The sequence below is a fragment of the Anabrus simplex genome, chromosome 5 (genome assembly GCF_040414725.1).
Source record: "Anabrus simplex isolate iqAnaSimp1 chromosome 5, ASM4041472v1, whole genome shotgun sequence".
Classification (NCBI taxonomy): Eukaryota; Metazoa; Arthropoda; class Insecta; order Orthoptera; family Tettigoniidae; genus Anabrus; species Anabrus simplex.
Genome location: NC_090269.1, coordinates 422,598,187 through 422,616,729, shown reverse-complemented (window position 1 = coordinate 422,616,729; position 18,543 = coordinate 422,598,187). Strand labels below are relative to the sequence as shown.

The 18,543-nt window shown below is 38.0% G+C and overlaps 1 protein-coding gene across 4 annotated transcripts in view; it reads right to left on the bottom strand.

Annotated features, from left to right (window-relative positions):
• Vmat (Vesicular monoamine transporter) overlaps nt 1-18,543 on the bottom strand; it is a 678,793-nt gene that overhangs the window by 14,687 nt on the left and 645,563 nt on the right. For 3 of the 4 annotated variants that reach the window (XM_067147802.2, XM_067147804.2, XM_067147805.2), the window contains exon 12: nt 13,566-13,699. In XM_067147802.2, coding sequence (XP_067003903.2) covers nt 13,566-13,699 — 134 coding nt within the window. Of the gene's footprint in view, nt 1-1,732; nt 1,835-13,565; nt 13,700-18,543 lie in introns of all 4 variants that reach the window. The other variant, XM_067147806.2, reaches the window with a different exon arrangement.

Genomic DNA, 18,543 nt, shown 5'->3' with positions numbered 1-18,543 from the left:
TAATAATTTAAAAATGTATGGCAAGAAATGTTTATGCTTTTAAAGACACTCTGAAAATCTACAGGCCAAGAGCTTTCATCAAAATGGTTTACGATGTCCATTACTTCAGCCGTTCTCTCAAAATCAATGTAACAAACATTAGCCTAGTGTTTTCAATATATAACTTAGATTATTTAATCCTACTATGCAGTAACAGAAATGAGAACTGGAGATAATTACTGAGTATCGAAAGGAATATCTATATTCCTTTTGTAATATCTGAAGCCATTTCTTTTCATTTTCTATGCAGTTAATTTATAACTGTTAGACAAATCAACTTAATTAATGAATTCTCTTTTAATTATTTTAATTCAGGTTTTCTATCAATTGGAAATTGGTGCCAGTTAAAAGAAAATGGAAGTGTTTTATCTGAAGGTGGAAATCATCTTGAGAGATTATAGATCTCTGCCTATTCTGAATTTACAGTGCAGTGATTGACTGTTGGGAAGCAAAATGGTGGCTATTCCTGCTATTCCTATGCTGATACTGTTACCATATGTTTTCTCTTTCTGATAGTTTGTAAATTTATTTACTCAAAGTTAGTTTCAGCAGACTGAAGAGCCTAACAGTCATAAAATATTGAAAGGTTCACACAAGAATTACACAACAGTAAAGCAACAAGTACTATGTAATAAAATAAATACACTACAATTCTAAAGTTGCAGCCACCAAAGTAGGCGGGTCAAAGAAATTACACTGTTGCCAAAGTTATGTAGCAACTGGCAAAGAAATGTCTAATTGAACACATCATTTCAGAGTGCAAGGCAGTTTTTTCTCTCTCTCAAGCTCTGATGTTACCTGCAACAATCTCGCAAAACAAAACAAGCTTCAGGAAAGAGTATTTCCCACATAAACCAATTAAAATAATTATTAAGAAAAAACAGGAACAAGTACATTTAAATCCTTAAAATCATGTATTTAAATTTTCAGTAAATGGCCACGTGTTTGTTTCTTCAGCGAATAAAATGTTGTCTGTGGGAAAAATGTAGAAAACAGTCTAACTTAATTTTTTTATCTGGAACATGTTTTTATGCGTCTTTTAGTTTTCCTGGAAAATGGACCGGAAAGGGGTCATATAAATGTCATTAGCTGAGGACATTCGGGTTGCGCGTGCCAGCGCAGGACATGGTAACTACTTTTGATTTACGCATTAATCTATGCTTGTTTTATTAAAATATTTTTATTTGTTTATGGTTTACAATATAACTTTAAGTACTTGAATACTTGACTGCGTGATGTAGAAAAGAATACGTGGACCTGTAGAGGACTGGCTTTGACTAGACAGCACTGCATGGTTAACATTGTCAATCTGTGCTCAGAGGTAAGCGACTCTTGACCATCTGTCTCTTCACCGTTCCCGTGTTCGACAACAGCGCAGTTTTCTCCACGCACCTAATTGGGTGGCTACAACATTAAACTGCACTTAGTATCTAATTTCAACAAGTTATGGAAATAATAGGAATGAAGTTAAAACTAAATACTTAGACAGATTATTACAGCTGTACTTCGTGTTAAAACAGTAATCACCACTTTTTCACTTGTTCTCTGATTTGAGTTAATAGAGGATGGTTATCCATTTGTACTTCCTCTTAAAACAAAAACCATCACCACCAGAATCACAGAAACTTACCTCTTGTTGTCTGACTGTCAGCCACTACAGAGTCATAAAAATACAAAGTTGCCTACTACTTACTTTCTTTGATGGAAACTTCTTTTGGTTCTTGTTTTGTCCCGACATTTATGCACAGTCCTCTTCCTGAGTGGTGGACGCAATTTGCTGCATGTCCTTAGCCTCCTAGAAGATTACTTTGTACTGAAGCTTGTTGTTGTTTAAACAAAGGAATGAGAGGTTAGTGTTTGTTCTTGTAATTTTGTTAATGTGTTCATGGCTTCAGTTTCATGAACATGCTGTCTAATCTACAGCAAGTTGACCTGAATTACTTTGTTGGCCTAGACTGGATGTGTGAGTAAATGTTTATGTCTTTCCTGTAAGGTGAGTTTATGGTATTTGTATCTCATTATTCATCACTGAATGCAAGCAGCCTGCACGTGTTTGACCTGGCAAGCATGACTCACCAGTGTGAATCTCAGCTGTTAACATGGTGAGGCAGTTATCATTGTAACACCATATTTTCGTATGTAAAATTTCTGGTTTCATCTTAATGGTCGTGTGAACAGTCATAACTCATGCTAGTGGTGTGCAGAAAATCCTAATTGTGTTTATGACAGGAAGATTGGTGTTTGGTCTCCTCTTAGTGCAAGATGAATAATTCAGACTATTCTTTTCGAGATGACAGTAAATGCTGAGAGGTACCAAAATGACATTGTGACGCCGTTCTTCCATCGATTAAGGGAAGAAGAATCACGTGGGTAGTTTCAACAAGATTAAGCCCCTTTTCATACAGCAGATTCCCTTCTTACAATCTTGGAGGTGTTTGCTATGGGTATCAAATAGAAAGACCTGCATAGGCGAGCCAAACATGTCCCCGGACACTCCCGGCACTAAAAGCCACACGACAAGTAAGTAACTACTGGGTATATTACCTAAGAGTCTTCAGGTGTCTATTTTTCTAGTGCTTTGGAGGATATTTTCAATTTTGTTTTTGTAATATGTAGGTAGAGTCAGCCCAAACAAGGACTGCTGATCAGATACTTCAAGTGACATCCATTACTAACAGAAAATATCACTTTGGGTTGTCACTGCAAACTAAATGTTGTTTAAAGTGTAGTTTTATGTGTCCAATCAATAGAGCAGCCTCAAATTAATCTTTTGCAATATCTTGTTCAAGTATATTTATTGACGGTGATGGTACAACAAGAGGAATAGTAACCGCTGAGTAAGGCTGCTGTGTGGAGACAACACAGCGTACTACAAGACAGCTCGACCAGAGAAGTATCATGCAAAAAGAGACTGTAATTCTACTGATTAAGTAATTTGTTATTCTAACTGAGTAATTGAGCCCAGTTACTTATTTCTTGCATTCAAGCCCCACTGTCAACAGCCTTGAAGATGGTTTTCCATTCTCACACCACGCTGTACCTTGAATTTAAGGCCACAGTTGCTTCCTTCCTACTCCTAGCCCTTTCCTATCCCATTGTTGCCATAAGACCTATCTGTATCGGTACAATGTAAGGCAACTTGTAAAAAAAAAAAAAAAAAAAAAAATCTTCCTTGTACTTTCCCCATCACTGTATATTTGGATACCATAGAAATGAATGAAAAAATATTCTGATTCTTTGTTGGGACACAATCAGCATAATACTTCCCTGAGACAACTATAAACCAAATGTTATTGTATGCTTGGTTGTGGTGATCTTGACAATTACTCTGACGTGACAATGTTGTGTGTTGGACAGCAGGCAATGGTATGATGGTGAATGAGGTGAAAAGTCAGGTTTTGAGTTTCACAAAGATGAGAAGTTCATTCAGTTTTAATTACTGTGTTGATGGGGTGAAAGTTCCTCATGGGGATCAGTGTAAGTACCTAGGTGTTAATATAAGGAAAGATCTTCATTGGAGTAATCACATAAACAAGATCGTGAACAAAGGTTACAAATCTCTTCATATGGTTATGTGGGTATTTAGGGGCTGTGGCAAGAATGTAAAGGAGATGGCAAATAAGTCTTTGGTAAGACCACAATCAGTTTGGGTATGGTTCCATTATATGGGACTCTCACCAGGATTGCTCAGTTAGAGAACTGGTCAAAATGCAAAGAAAAGCAGTTTGATTTGTTCTGGGTGATTTCCAACGAGAGAGTAGCATTGCAAAAATGTTGCAAAATTTGGCTGAGAAGACTTGGGAAAAAGGAGACGAGCTGCTCGACTGAGCGGTATGTTTCAACCTGTTAGTGGATGGAATGGCAACTGTAGCTGAATAAGTTTGAGTGATGTTTTAAAAAAGCAGGAGAGATCACAATATGAAGATAAAGTTGAAATTCAGGACAAACTGGGGCAATTATTCATTGGTAAGAAGAGGAGTTAGAGATTGGAATAATGTAATGTGATAAACATCATGATACATTCTGCATTGACTTACAAAAGAAATCTCACATACTCTGGAATGATTCATCACACCAAGCTTGATAGCTGCAGTTGTTTAAGTGCGGCCAGTATCCATTATTCCAGAGATAGTGGATTTGAACCCCACTGTCGGCAGCTCTGGAGATGATTTTTCATGGTTTCCCATTTTTACATCAGGCAAATGCTGGGGGCTGTTCCTTAATTAAGGCATGGCCGCTTTCCTCCCACTCCTAGCCCTTTCCTGTCACATTGTCGTCATAAAACCTATCTGTGTTGCTGCGACATTAAAAAAAACTCTACAAGAGATGTCTGATATATTTCCAAATTCTTTGAAATTATTTAGGTAAAGACTGGGTAAAAACTAATTAGTAATCTGCCACCTGGGCGACTGCCTTAAATGTGAATGAGAAACACGTGTTAATGAATTTTTTTTTTTACAAATGGCTTTACATAGATATTGATACCCTTAGGGGAATTTGAAATATTTGTCCCGAATGAGTAAATATATAATACCAATATAAATGGTCCGTTATTGGACATTATAAATTTTCCAGCTATCTCATTCCTGGTTGCCAGCGTTTCGCCCTTGTGTGCTAGGTTGGGCTCATCAGTTGGTACCTAGCACACCTGCCAAGACGCTGGCTAGTGCATACCGTGGAGGCCACTGCGTAGGCTACTTGGAGCTACTGGGAGTGCCAATGCACTATGAGAAACTTTGTGTCTCTTTACCAAAAATTGATGCCTGCTTGGCCATCAGTTGACATAGATGTTGATACCCATAGGGGAATCTGAAATGAAATGAAATGAAATGAAATGAAATAAAGAGACGAAGTTTCTCTTAGTGCATTGGCACTGCCGGTGGCTTCAAGTAGCCTACGCAATGGCCTCCACGGTATGCACTATCCAGCATCTTGGTAGGTGCGTTAGGTACCAACTGATGAGCCCAGCCTAGCACACGGGGGCGAAACGCTGGCAACCAGGAATGAGTTAGCTGGAAAATTTATAATGTCCAATAACGGACCATTTATATTGGTATTATAAATGGCTTTACATCACACCGACACAGATAGGTCTTATAGCAATGATGGAGTAGGAAAGTGTTAGGAGTGGGAAGGAAGTGGCCATGGCCTTAATTAAGGTACACCACAGCATTTGCCTGGGGTGAGAACAGGACACCACGGAAAACCATCTCACAAATGCAAGCTCACAGCTGAGCACTCCTAATTGCACAGCCAACTTGCTTGGTATGCTGAAGTTTAGCTAACAAATACTTGACTTATAGAAGTGACAATTTGATCTTGAAGAACCTTTGGCAACTTATGTTTCTGCCACCACATCACAAAGAACTGAAGAATAGTCCCCCTTGCACCAAAGAAGAGACCAGAAACATCTATCTGCTTTAGACTATGTAATGCAAGGAAGAAAGGAATAATTGGTTGATATTTATTCTTCTTTTGAACATCAACTTCAGTTGGCTGGACGACTGAAGTTTCATGCGATACAGTTGAATTGATAATTTCTTCTACACCCTTTTGTCTACTAATTGCATTAATATTATTCTTGCTATTGCTGCTTCCATGTTTCTGTAAATGCTCTCCTGGTTATTCCATACTACAGCTTGATGCAAAGGATTATCACTCCATGAATCATCTCTTCAAATAATGCGTAGCTGTTAAGTGAAATGATACAGCAGCACACCTTTAGGAAATTTCTACAGCTGTCCCTCTATGAGCCATGAAATGGTAGCAGATCTGTAAGATGTATGGTCTGAGCTAAGCAATGAATTATGTTTCAAGGGTACAATATATATAAACTAAGCTTTAATTACCTTTAGGGGCCGATGACCTAGATGTTAGGCCCTTTAAACAACAAGCATCATCATCAACTTTAATTAAGGCCACAGCCGCTTCCTTCCCACATCTAGCCCTTTCCTATTCCATCGTCGTCATAAAACCTATATGTGTTGGTACGATGTAAAACAAATTGCAAATTGCAAAAAAAAAAAAAAACCATTACATCTTCAAAATTGAAGTTTCATTTTTAAACTCCCTACTGCATGAACAGTACTCCTTGCTGTAAATGCAAATGAGCTCTTTTACCAGATGTGCCAAGAATAAAACTATTTTCAGCATTTGTTAAGATTTAGCTTTAACACATTGAGTTCGAAAGCATACTTCACACAGGCTGTGTCATTTATTGCGGTGAACGACGACCGCACGGCATATGTTCTCTGGTTTTCATCATCGTTACTACAAAACAAACGTACTATGTGCATTGATCCGCACTGCAGTATAAGATTAATAATAATAATAATAATAATGTTATTTGCTTTACGTCCCACTAACTACTTTTACGGTTTTCGGAGATGCTGAGGTGCCAGAATTTAGTCCCTTAGGAGTTCTTTTACGTGCCAGTAAATCTATCAACACAAGGCTGACGTATTTGAGCACCTTCAAATACCACCGGACTGAGCCAGGATCGAACCTGCCACATTGAGGTCAGAAGGCCAGCTCCTCAACCGTCTGAGCCCCTCAGCCCGGCACAGTATAAGATTTGGTTCATATAGTTCTCATACATACATATACCATCATTATAGATTGTTATGCTTTTCAGCGTTCAGTCTGCAAGCCTCTGTGAATTTACTAAATGTTGCCACAATCCTTTATTTGCAACTAGTGCTGTGGCCTCCTTTAATTCTATACCTCTTATATTTAAATCATTAGAAACTGAGTCTAACCATCATCGTCTTGGTCTCCCTCTACTTCTCTTACCCTCCATAAAAGAGTCCGTTATTCTCCTAGGTAACCTATCCTCCTCTATTCGCCTCACATTACCCCACCACTAAAGCCGGTTTATGCATACAGCTTCATTCATCGAGTTCATTCCTTACTTAACCTTTATCTCCGCATTTCGAGTATCCTCCTGCCTTTGTTTCCACCTGTTTGTACCAGCAGTCATTCTCACTACTTTCATGTCTGTTACTGCTAACTTATGAAAAAGATATCCTGAATCCACCCAGCTTTCACTCTCGTAAAGCAAAGTTGGCCTGAAAACAGACCGATGTAAAGATGGTTTTATCCGGAAGATGACTCCTTTCTTACAGAATACTGTTGATCACAACTGTGAGCTCACTGCATTAGCTTTACTACACTTTGATTCAATCTCTCTTCCTATATTACCATCCTGGGAGAACACACATCCTAAATACTTGAAATTATCTACCTGTTCCAGCTTTGTATCACCAATCTGACATTCAGTTCTGTTGAATTCCATACCTACTGACATCAATTTAGTCTTCAAAAGGCTAATTTGCATACCATACTCATTGCACCTGCTGTATTTTCTATTTCCAAGATATTAGATTGCAGGTTTTTGGCACAATCTGCCATTAAGACCAAGTTGTCAGCATTGGCCAGACTGCTTACTATATTTCCATCAAACTGAATCCCTTCCTACCACTTTATACCTTTCAGCAGTTGATCCATGTAAAATGATGAACAATAAAGGTGAAAGATTACAGCCTTGTCTTACCCCTGTAAGTACCCTGAACCAAGAACTCATTCTAGCATCAATTCGCAGTGCAATCCAATTGTCAACATATGTGCCTGTGATAGTTCTCGGGGAAAAGAATGAAAAAGCAGCAAACTACAGCTCTACACGTTATATTCTCTTTCAAATCATTTCAGACTCGACAGCAGTGTGCAAGTAATGACGGCTGTGTGAGAACTTTGACCAAACAACAGTGATTTATACCAAGTGAACAGACCTAAGAGAACTCACATAATATTTATGTACTATATGTACTATAAAATTCTGAATGGCCTATAAACCAGATAAATGTAATATCAATCATATTTTATTAGTTAAGCTTATACATTGAACTTTTTAACAAAATGAAAAACCTACTAATTTCAATCAACGATTTATATGGTAAGTATCTATCGATTGTGTTATGGTTTTACAGATATGAAGTAGAAAGTATGAACTCAAATGTAGGGAAATAAAAAATTAGCTAAGTTCAAAACTAGTATTTAATATAAAAATCTGAAATTAGTGAAAAATATCCAGTCCGTAAGATTAAATATTATGAAAGTGACCAAGACCTCAATGTGTTAACTGAAGGAACTAAAAAATAAAAGAGTACATTTTGCTCTAGATAGACCTTCATTTATACAGGGAGTATAATTAAGACTTTGCTCTTCTGCTCACAAGCTGTGGGAATCCCCAAGCAAGCGCCATATGGCTTATGTCAAGCTTGGCATGATAAGAAGTCTTGCCACCTGACGCAGCAATTCGCTAGTAATTATTATCACAATGGTTAAGTTTGCTACAGTGCAGATAATATTTTTCATCAAGTGTTATTTGCACAAGAAGAAGAAACCAGTTAAAAAGTGCCTTTGAAAATTCCATAGACAGTTTAATGGTTCTACAGCAGAATCAAAACATTATGCACAACAACTCCTTCACAAGTGGGGTAGTCCTGGTTCCGTAACAAATAAGAAAAAACAGCGAAGGAGAACAGCTCACACACAGGAGAGATTAGAAGATATACAGGCAAGACTACAAGTCAGTCCATGTAAGTCACCTCGGAGAGTAGCTGAGGAAACTGTTATTTCACATTCATCAGCACGTAATCATCATCATCATCGTTGACCAACTCCAGTTTCCCAGGTGTGGTATACGAGCCCCTTCCATTTTGTTCGGTCCATGAACCATTCTTCGTTCACAATCTGCTCCCAATCCTGTCCTCTCTCCTCTACATCCTTCTTCACTAAGTCTGTTCATTTTTCTCTATGTCTACCCACTGGTCTCTTTCCCCTTATTTCTCTTTTATACTCCTTTCTTGCAGACTTATTGGCACTCATTTTTTTCACATGACCAAACCACTTCAGTCTTGCCTTTTGGATCTTCTGGAGTAAGGAGTCATCTAGTCCTACGTCTTCTCTGACTTTTTCATTCGTGATTTATCTTTCCTGGTCTTCTGGATCATTGTGCGTAGGAACTTCATTTCTGCTGCTTGGAGTTTTGAGTTGTCCTTTCTTGTTAATGTAGCGGTTCCCAGGCTGTACGTGAGGATAGGGGTGTATTATGATTTATACAGTGTCATCTTGGTTTTGAGTGATACTTGTTTATCCCATAGTAACTGTCTTACTTGGAAAAAAAAAAAAGGTATTGCTTTGCTGATTCGACTGTTTACTTCATATTTAGCTAAGTTATCCTTGGACATTATAACACCCAAGTACTTAAATTCTGTGACACTGTTCAGCTTAGTGCCATTTAGCATGATTTCTGGCAGAATGTCACCCTTCTGTACCTTCAACAACACCGTTTTAGCCTTGTTAATGTTTAATATATATCTCTCAAACTCCTGACTCCACCCCTGCAGTCTCTCTTCCACATCTTTCTCTGAGTTACCCCAAATTACTACATTATCTGCAAACGCAAATGCTTTTAAGTCTTGTTGCCCCTTTTCTTTTAGCGCCTTTAATATGGTATCCATTACAATGATAAATAATAGGGGCAACAAAGCACTACCTTGTTGTACACCTCTTTTTATCTTAAACCAGTCTGACAGTCCAGAACCGACTTGTACACAGCTTCTAGTTTTCTTTTAAGCACATTAACTTTTGAAATTAGACTGTCTCGAACTTTGAGTTTTCTCAGGCACTTCCAAATAAGCTCCCTTGGTATGCTGTCATAGGCCTTTTCGATGTCAAGGAACAGCAGATATAAAGGCTTCACTTTTTCCCATTGTTCTTCCATTAGCATCCTGACAGCAAATATAAGATCTGTTGTTGATCTTCCAGGCCTAAAGCCACATTGTTCTTCTAAAAGTGGTTCTATAATTTCTCGTAATCTATCCTCTATAATTTTTCCCAGAATTTTTAGTCCACGAGAGAGTAGAGTGATGTCATGGTAGTTGGTACGCTTCCGTCTGCTACTTTTCTTGAATATAGGTACAATTATACCTCCCTTCCAGTCTTCTGGGATGATATTTTGCTGCCATACTACATTTAGGAGTCTACCCAGCCATTGGACATTGGATTATGGATGTAATGGAAAATAAAAATATTCCATTTACCAGACTCTTTCAGTGGTGAGTTCAGTTTCATTTACTAGTTTATTTATTTGCTTTATTTATTTACTCACTGTAGTAACCGGATAGGTTTTGAATGTTTACCTTAAGATTTGTATTACCAGTTACGTGTGAAGTGAATTTTTATAGAATTCCTTTTTAAGATGCTAATGATCTATTATGTAGTTTTAGAGTTATTTAGATTTGTTTGATTTCAAGTTTTAGATTATTTAATTTTCCAGTAAAGCTTTGTCTTTACAGAAGCTCAAATTGACTGGGAGGTATTTGATCCTGTCAATAAATAATAAGTGATAACTATATGTATTTACCCATTATGCTACAGACACAATGTACATGATTTCAGCTGTCACTAAGAATTTCACCAATTAGCCTTGCAACCCCCAAAACGGTGGATTCAACACTAATCTTGTTTATTTTAGATTATTTACTTTTAAGCCCATCTCACTCCCCCATCCCAATTGAGGCTGAACGTGATCCAGAGCATCACAATTCATCTTAACGACACATATATGATGAATTTGATGTTAATATCGGTAATTTTCCATAAATTTTACATGTCATCCCCTCCCATTCCCCACCCCTAGCGGGGGTTGGGATATTTTATCTCCATAGTATTTTTTTTCCAGATGGTAAGTCATATTTGTAGCAAGTTTCGTTCAGAGCTCTTCTGGAACATACATACATCCATAATCTTGGTTATTTTTACATTCATTTTCACCCCTTCTTAACTTCCATTCTGATTGCGTTTGAAGTATGACTTAACCAGCATCCAGAGTGTCACCGTTTAACTCAGTGAACAGTGGATTCAACATTGATATCAGTCTTTTTTGTTTATATTTCACCTCCTCCCCTAGGAGGGCTAGGGGTATTTTCCTCCAATACTGCATGAGGGCTATACTGGAAGAAACACACATTCATGCGTAAGTTCGATCATTTTGTACATTTCCCTTTTCCCCCCTTCTCATCCTCATGCTGATGGGAGCTAAACTGGACTTTAATGACTGTACATTAATATTTGTCATTGACTATTATTTTTATATTTCAGCACTCTTTCCATATTTTTTAATAATTCAATCTTGCTGTGGGGGTAAGTGACCCCTAGCCCCCAATGGTATGGGTGAAATGTAAATATAATTGAAAATGACCGATATTTGAGTAGAATGCAGGGTCGCTGAGATGAACTGTGACACTCTGCATGCCGTTTAAGACAAAATTCAGTCCCATTCATCAGGAGGGTGAGAATGAATGAAGAAAAGAAAATGTTCAAAGTGACCGAGTTTATAGACGAATGTATTATGTTGTAGCATACGACTCAATCAAACTTGGTACACATATGACTTATTATCTGGAAGAAATTACTACGGGGGTGAGATACCGCTAGCACCCGCAGGTTCTACTGTAGCTAGAAGATTTGTTCTGAGCATGTACGAATATATGGCGGGTGAGTTTAGTTACATTCAGTTTCTATAGACGTAATCACACTTCTTTGAGACGATTACGCCTGCTCGCCATTGCGGGCACTGCACTCGCTGTCACCGCTTCTCTGTTCTTCTATACCTCAGTACTCCACTATGAAATCTTAAATTATACTCCCTGTGTAAAGATGAGGGCACTGGATGGATTTGTTTTGAAGTTGTCTTTATACCCTGTAATTCATTCTGTGCTTGCGTTGAACTGAACAAGTGAAATTTGAAGCGTCACTTTCCTCAGAATGCTGTAATCATTTGTACCTACGTAATTTCAGTAAAGTAACTTCGTAAGTGTGGAGTAGTTGGCCGCCACCTTGACCTGTGAAAAAATGAAATGGCGTATGGCTTTTAGTGCCGGGAGTGTCTGAGGACGTGTTCAGCTCACCAGGTGCAGGTCTTTCGATTTGACTCCCATAGGCGACCTGCATGTCATGATGAGGATGAAATGTTGATGAAGACGACACATACACCCAGTACCTGTGCCAGCGAAATTAACCAATTATGGTTAAAATTCCCGACCCTGCCAGGAAACAAACCTGGGACCCCTGGACCAAAGGCCAGCACGCTAACCATGTAGCCATGGAGCCGGACACCTTGACCTGTGATGACTCAAGTATGACCAAGGACACCTTCGTGATTTTCGATTTGGACACTTGGTATTTATACATTATTCATTTGTAATCCTTTATTATCAAGGTTTATGTTTTTTAACTTGTCTATTGACAGTGTTAAGTGCTCAGTGTAGCTGTATCTTGTGCTCTGAGATAAAAAATAAATCAAATAAATAAATAAAAGAATAAATAAATAAAAGTAAAAAATAGCATGTGATCAAATATATGATGAATCCTCTCAGGATCACTCTGGCAAAAAAACACAGAGTATTATAAAAAGCACAAAATAGGACAAAACAAACAAACAAACAAACAAACAAACAAACAAACAAACAAACAAACAAACAAACAAACAAACAAACAAACAAACAAACAAACAAACAAACAAACAAACAAACAAACAAACAAACAAACAAACAAACAAACAAACAAACAAACAAACAAAATAAATTAAATAAATAAATAAATAAATAAATAAATAAATAAATAAATAAATAAATAAATAAATAAATAAATAAATAAATAAATAATCATAGAAACAAACAAACTCTGCAAGAAAACTAATTGGTTTCTTCTTGAGCAAAAGGCAAAGCAACTAAAATCTGAATGCAGGCTAGAGCTGTCAACTTCTTTATATTTTACCCGTTTTCTTTTATGTGATATCTCATTTTCCATATTCTTCATTTCCTTTAATGCTGTAAGGAAATACTCATGCAAGGAGATAAATGAAATCAAAGAGAAATTTGGAAAAGGAATCACAATCATCCAATTACATATCTCAGAAATACAAGTGTCACAAGCGTAAATTGTTTCCTTGCTCTTTCTTAGTCACCAACAACTACTGGTCAGTTTACTTGGCCATGAAAGATATTTAGCAAATATTTTTTTTTTATTGTGACTTGTGGACTTTTATCAGTCTGACAATAAAGAATACATGCATAAATTAACTTCTTTTTTAAAAATGACCTAAATTTTTTTATATAATACTACATATTGACCTAAAACTTTCTTGAAAGATGAAATAATGGTCGATCATCATAAATCTGCAAAAATTGCAAAAGAATGCAAAATAAAAACAGGTTATTATCCTTCATTAAATTCCAGAATGAATTTTTATACTACTGAGGAACGTTCTAATGCAAAGGGAAAAAAGATGACATTTCAACAACATCTGTCCCCTAGTCATTGGTGATACTGTCAAAACCTTGATTTTCTTTTATAATATTAATTGTGTTGAACTCTGCTCCAGTGATGACACCTTGTGTTCCTTATGTTATACTCATGCTCACACATATTAACTAATAAAGACGCAAATGTCTGATACATACCCTCTTTTCCTCCTTGGTGGGAGGATTCTTCAAAATGTACATGAGTGGAGCATATAAGAAGTTGAGGATAGAAATGCCCGTCAGCATCCACGTGAAGCCAATGGAGTTTACAAGGGCACCGCTCAAAGCAGGACCTGCCAAATAGATGCATTATTCATGGCATTAGCTCAAATGTGTGATTCATTAGCCTATTATTCATGATGTTTAGTTAGGGTGATCAGAATTTCGGAAACAGACAGCAGATCCTATTCTGAAATTGTTAAAGAGAAATGAGGACTTAGGTTTTTGTCATCTGTGTTGTCCTTAACTCTTGCCTCTTACCTGGAGGCTCTGGGTTCAATTCCCAGCCAGGTCAGGGATTTTTACCTGGACCTGAGGGCTGGTTCGAGGTCCACTCAGCCTACGTGATTAGAATTAAGGAGCTATCTGACGGTGAGATAGCGGTCCTGGTATAGAAAGCTAAGAAGAACAGCTGAGAGGATTTGTCATGCTGACCACATGACACCTCATAATCTGCAGGTCTTCGGGCTGAGCAGCAGTCGCTTGATAAGCCAAGGCCCTTCAAGGGCTGTAGTGCCATGGGGTTTGGTTTGGTTTGGTTGTCCTTAACTACATTCATAAAACAATACTCAACATTAACACAATGAAATTTGCAAACACGATATGTAATATAAGGAATAAATCAATAGAAGATGTAACAGTACAGAAGCTGAGACCCTAATTAAAAAAAAAAAAGAAGGCTTTCAATTGTAAGTGTATATATGTGCATTGTATTTCAATTCTATGTTATATAAATGTGCTCCTGTGACTGTATGGTATTTGTACAGGGAGAATAATTTAAGTGTTCCGACTTCTTCTCGCATGCCGTGGGAAGTCCCGAGCGAGCGCCATACGGCTTCTGTCAACACGGCGAGATAAGAAGTGTTCACTGCAATGCGCAGCTGTTAAGCACTCTGTCCCTCAGTTAGTTAGAAAATATTGGACTTTTAAGGTGTGTTGTGAGGTTATTATCACGATGGTTAAATACACTATAGAGCAAAGAATATTTTTGGTTGAGTGTTATTTGCACAAGAAGAAGAAACCAGTTAAAAGATGCCTTCGAAAATTCCGTAGACAATTTCCCGGTGCGACAGTACCATCAAAACGTTACGTGCATCAGCTCATTTACAAGTGACTTAGTACTGGTTCCGTAGGCAATAAGAAAAAGAAGCGAAGGAGAACAGCTCTCACACAAGAGAGGTTAGAAGATATACAGGCAAGACTCCAGGTCAGTCCACATAAGTCGCTTCGGAGATTAGCTCAGGAAAGTGGTATTTCACCTTCTTCAGCACGTAATGCAACAAAATTGTTACGTTTACGATCTTATCGGACTCATTCAGTCCATAACATACTGCCTACAGATTTCAATGCAAGAATAGGATTTTGCAATTGGCTAATAAATAGTGTCCACAACGGTATTGTGGATCCGAACTTTCTTTTTATGAGCGACAAAGCCTGGTTTCATTTGAGTGGATATGTCAATTCACAGAACAATAGAATCTGGGATACAGACAACCCGCACATTTTACAGCCGAGACCGCTGCACGATGTAAAGGTGGGTGTGTGGTGCGCTATCAGTGCCCGACGAATTATCGGTCCAATATTTTTTCAGGACACGATTACTTCTGACCGTTATATTCACAACATTCTGGAACCATTTTTTGCTGAACTGACTGAAGAAGAGAAAAGGCACGGCTATTTCCAGCAGGATAGTGCAACGGCCCATATGGCGCGTAGCTCTATGCGACGGTTACGGGAAATGTTCGATGATGATCAGATCATCAGTAAAGGCTTATGGCCCCCTCGTTTGCCTGATATAAGCACATGTGATTTTTATCTATGGGGAAATCTTAAAGGAAAAGTTTACAGGAATAATCCTCGAACTGTAGAAGAATTAAAAACTGAAATTAGGAACATTGTGCGTTCTATCGGTGTCCATGAACTACAAAGTGTGTTTCGAAATCTCATTACAAGATGTGAAGCTTGCATTGCAGCTGAAGGAGATCACTTTCAGCATCGTCTGTAAATACTGGTGAGTTCAGTTTAATTTCCTAGTTGATTTGTTTGTTTATTCATTTACTTATTTGTCCAGAGCATCTATGTATCCGGCGAGTTCAGTTTTGTTTAGTTTCTATAGGCGTAATCATGCCGCTTCTTTGAGCCGACTGTGCCTGCTTGTCATGGCGGGCTCCGCTTCCCAGCGTGCCTAATACTCGGCACTCCGCTCTGTACTTTCAAATTAATCACCCTGTATAACCAAGGACGATACATATATATCTGTCCATATACTTTTGACATGGTTCAATATTTTTAGCGACGATAATAAAAAAGAGTTCACAACTAAGTATTTTTGATTTTCCACCTTGTTGATACATTAATTGCTTAAGGCAATTTACTGGTTAAAAGTGGTACATGTTTCGTATATTATTAACATCTTCAGCCACGTAACACTCTTTAGATGAAAAATTCATATATTGACAAAGTATCAATGCTTGAGAGGAAGTGTCCTTAAAATTAACATAAGATTAAATGACAACATTAAAAACAAAATACTGATACTTTGTCAATATATGAATATTTCATATAAACAGTGTTATGTGGCTGAAGATGTTGATAATATACGAAACATGTACTTTTAACCAATAAGTTGCCTTAAGCAATTAATGTATCGACAAAGTGGAAAATAAAAAATACTTAGTTGTGAATCTGTTAAAGTGCGATATGGACCATGAAGCTGATTTTATGTAATAAAAAAGTGTGTCGCTGACATGTGAGAAAAAATATAGGTACAAGTGTAAGAATCGTTGGTAAACGTAATAGAGTAGGAAGAATGGAGCGGAAGGATATTTACACATTAGACGATAATTTAATTTATATTTATGGTTAGGAAGATAGTATGACAACAAGATAGGACTGAATACTAAGATAATTTCTTGTGGCTATTGCTACCCTGGTACACCCCTTGTTAAGCAAACTCTATCACGACGGTGGATGGCATCTGTCATGTGTGGGAAACTGCAGGTTAGTTTTGTGCAAGATTGTGTCGTGTTGTGTTTCAGGAATATTGGGTACAGTACAAAAACCCAGTCCCTGAGCCAATAACATTTGAGGATTAAAATCCCTCAACCTTGATGGGATTGAACCCGGGCCTCTGAGGACAAAGGCTAAGAGGCTGACAAGTTGACTGTGGTGGTGCTGAACAGAATGCTGAGATGAGAGAAATAATAGGAATACAGGTATGCAGGATAATCTGAGTGAGAGAATTGTGCATTTGAGATTAACATGGTTTTATATACTAAACCAAACCAAACCAAACTCCATGGCACAACAGCCCTGAAAGGCCATGCCTGCCAAGCCACTGCTGCTCAGCCCAAAGACCTAAGATGTCATGTGGTTGGCACGAGACAAAGTCTCTCATAGTGCATTGGCACTGCCGGAGGCTCCAAGTAGCCTATGCAGTGGCCTCCACGGTATGCACTAGCCATGTGTCTTGGTAGGTGTGCTATTTACTAACTGATGAGCCCAACTTAGCACATTGGGGTGAAACGCTGGCAACCAAGAATCAGTTAGCTGGAAAATTTATAATGTCCAATAACGGACCAATTATATTGATATGACAAATCCTCTCGGCTGGTATTCTTGGCTTTCTAGACCAGGGCCGCTATCTCACTGCCAGATAACTCCTCAATTGTAATAACTTTAGCTGAGTGGATCTCGAACCAGCTATCAAATCCAGGTAAAAATTCCTGACCTTGCCGGGAATTGAACCCGGGGCCTCAAGGCTAGAGACAGGCACGCTACCCTTACACCGTGGGGCCAGTGTGCATACAGATGGATTAGGTATGCTTTACCCCAGCGCATGGTACTTCTGCTATGGGCGAGCATGCGTTCATCTGCTACGTGTGGGTTGAGGTCAGTGCAGGAAAATAAACCACAGAACAGTTAGAGGAACAATTTTAAAAAGTTAATTTCTTACAAACATACAGTAGCGACAATTGGGAATTTAGAAGTGAGGGGCACAAAAATTTATAAACAACAAAAAGTACGCAGGTTTGAGGGATATAGTGGGGGGATGGGGTTACAACAAATTTTAAAAAAGCAGCTACAAAATGGTAAGTATTTTTTATGCTCTCTATGCAAATTTCGATGAAGAGGTAAAGGTTTACAGTTTACCAACTTGAGTGTGCTAATAATAGTTTTCTGAGATTTTGAGATTTTTTGAGATTTTGATTCAATACTACACAGTAAAACTTTCACCAAAAGATCTATAACTACAGATGTATTACAATTAAATAGAAGTATAGAGTTATTATCCAAATAAAAATAATTTAGTATTTGACAACACACGAAGAAAATAACAGACACTAGATAGAACTATGCAGGCACATTGAATGAGTGAGACTGCGTGCGGCAAGTGGGTGAATGACATCTCAGTGCCCATGATCCTGGCAAAAATCACCCCTGTATACAGCATATGCTACATGCTGCTGTTCGAGTCTCCACTACTTGCTGTGGCGCTGTACGAGTCAGTTAGCCACGACGAATGGCATTTTGTACGTATTTATGCTGAAAATTTTTCTTAATAATTAAAGAAATTTGAGGAAGAAAAAAACTGAGAAGGCAACAGGGTTTGTACAAATTGCTTTTCTTTAAAAAGTAATACTCAATGTAAATAATAAAACAAGTGTTTCACAATATAATATGCTCTTGCCTTTGAAAATTCAAGCGATCCATTAATTTTGCTGGTCAGTGTTTGAAGATGCGGAGACTGTTCTTGTCCTCTTGTAAATTACATGTCGTATGGCTTTTAGTGTCGGGATATCCCAGGAAGGGTTCGGCTCGCCAGGTGCAGGTCTTTCTATTTGACACCCTTAGGTGACCTGCGTGTCGTGATGAGGATGAAATGATGATGAAGACAACACATACACCCAGCCCCCGT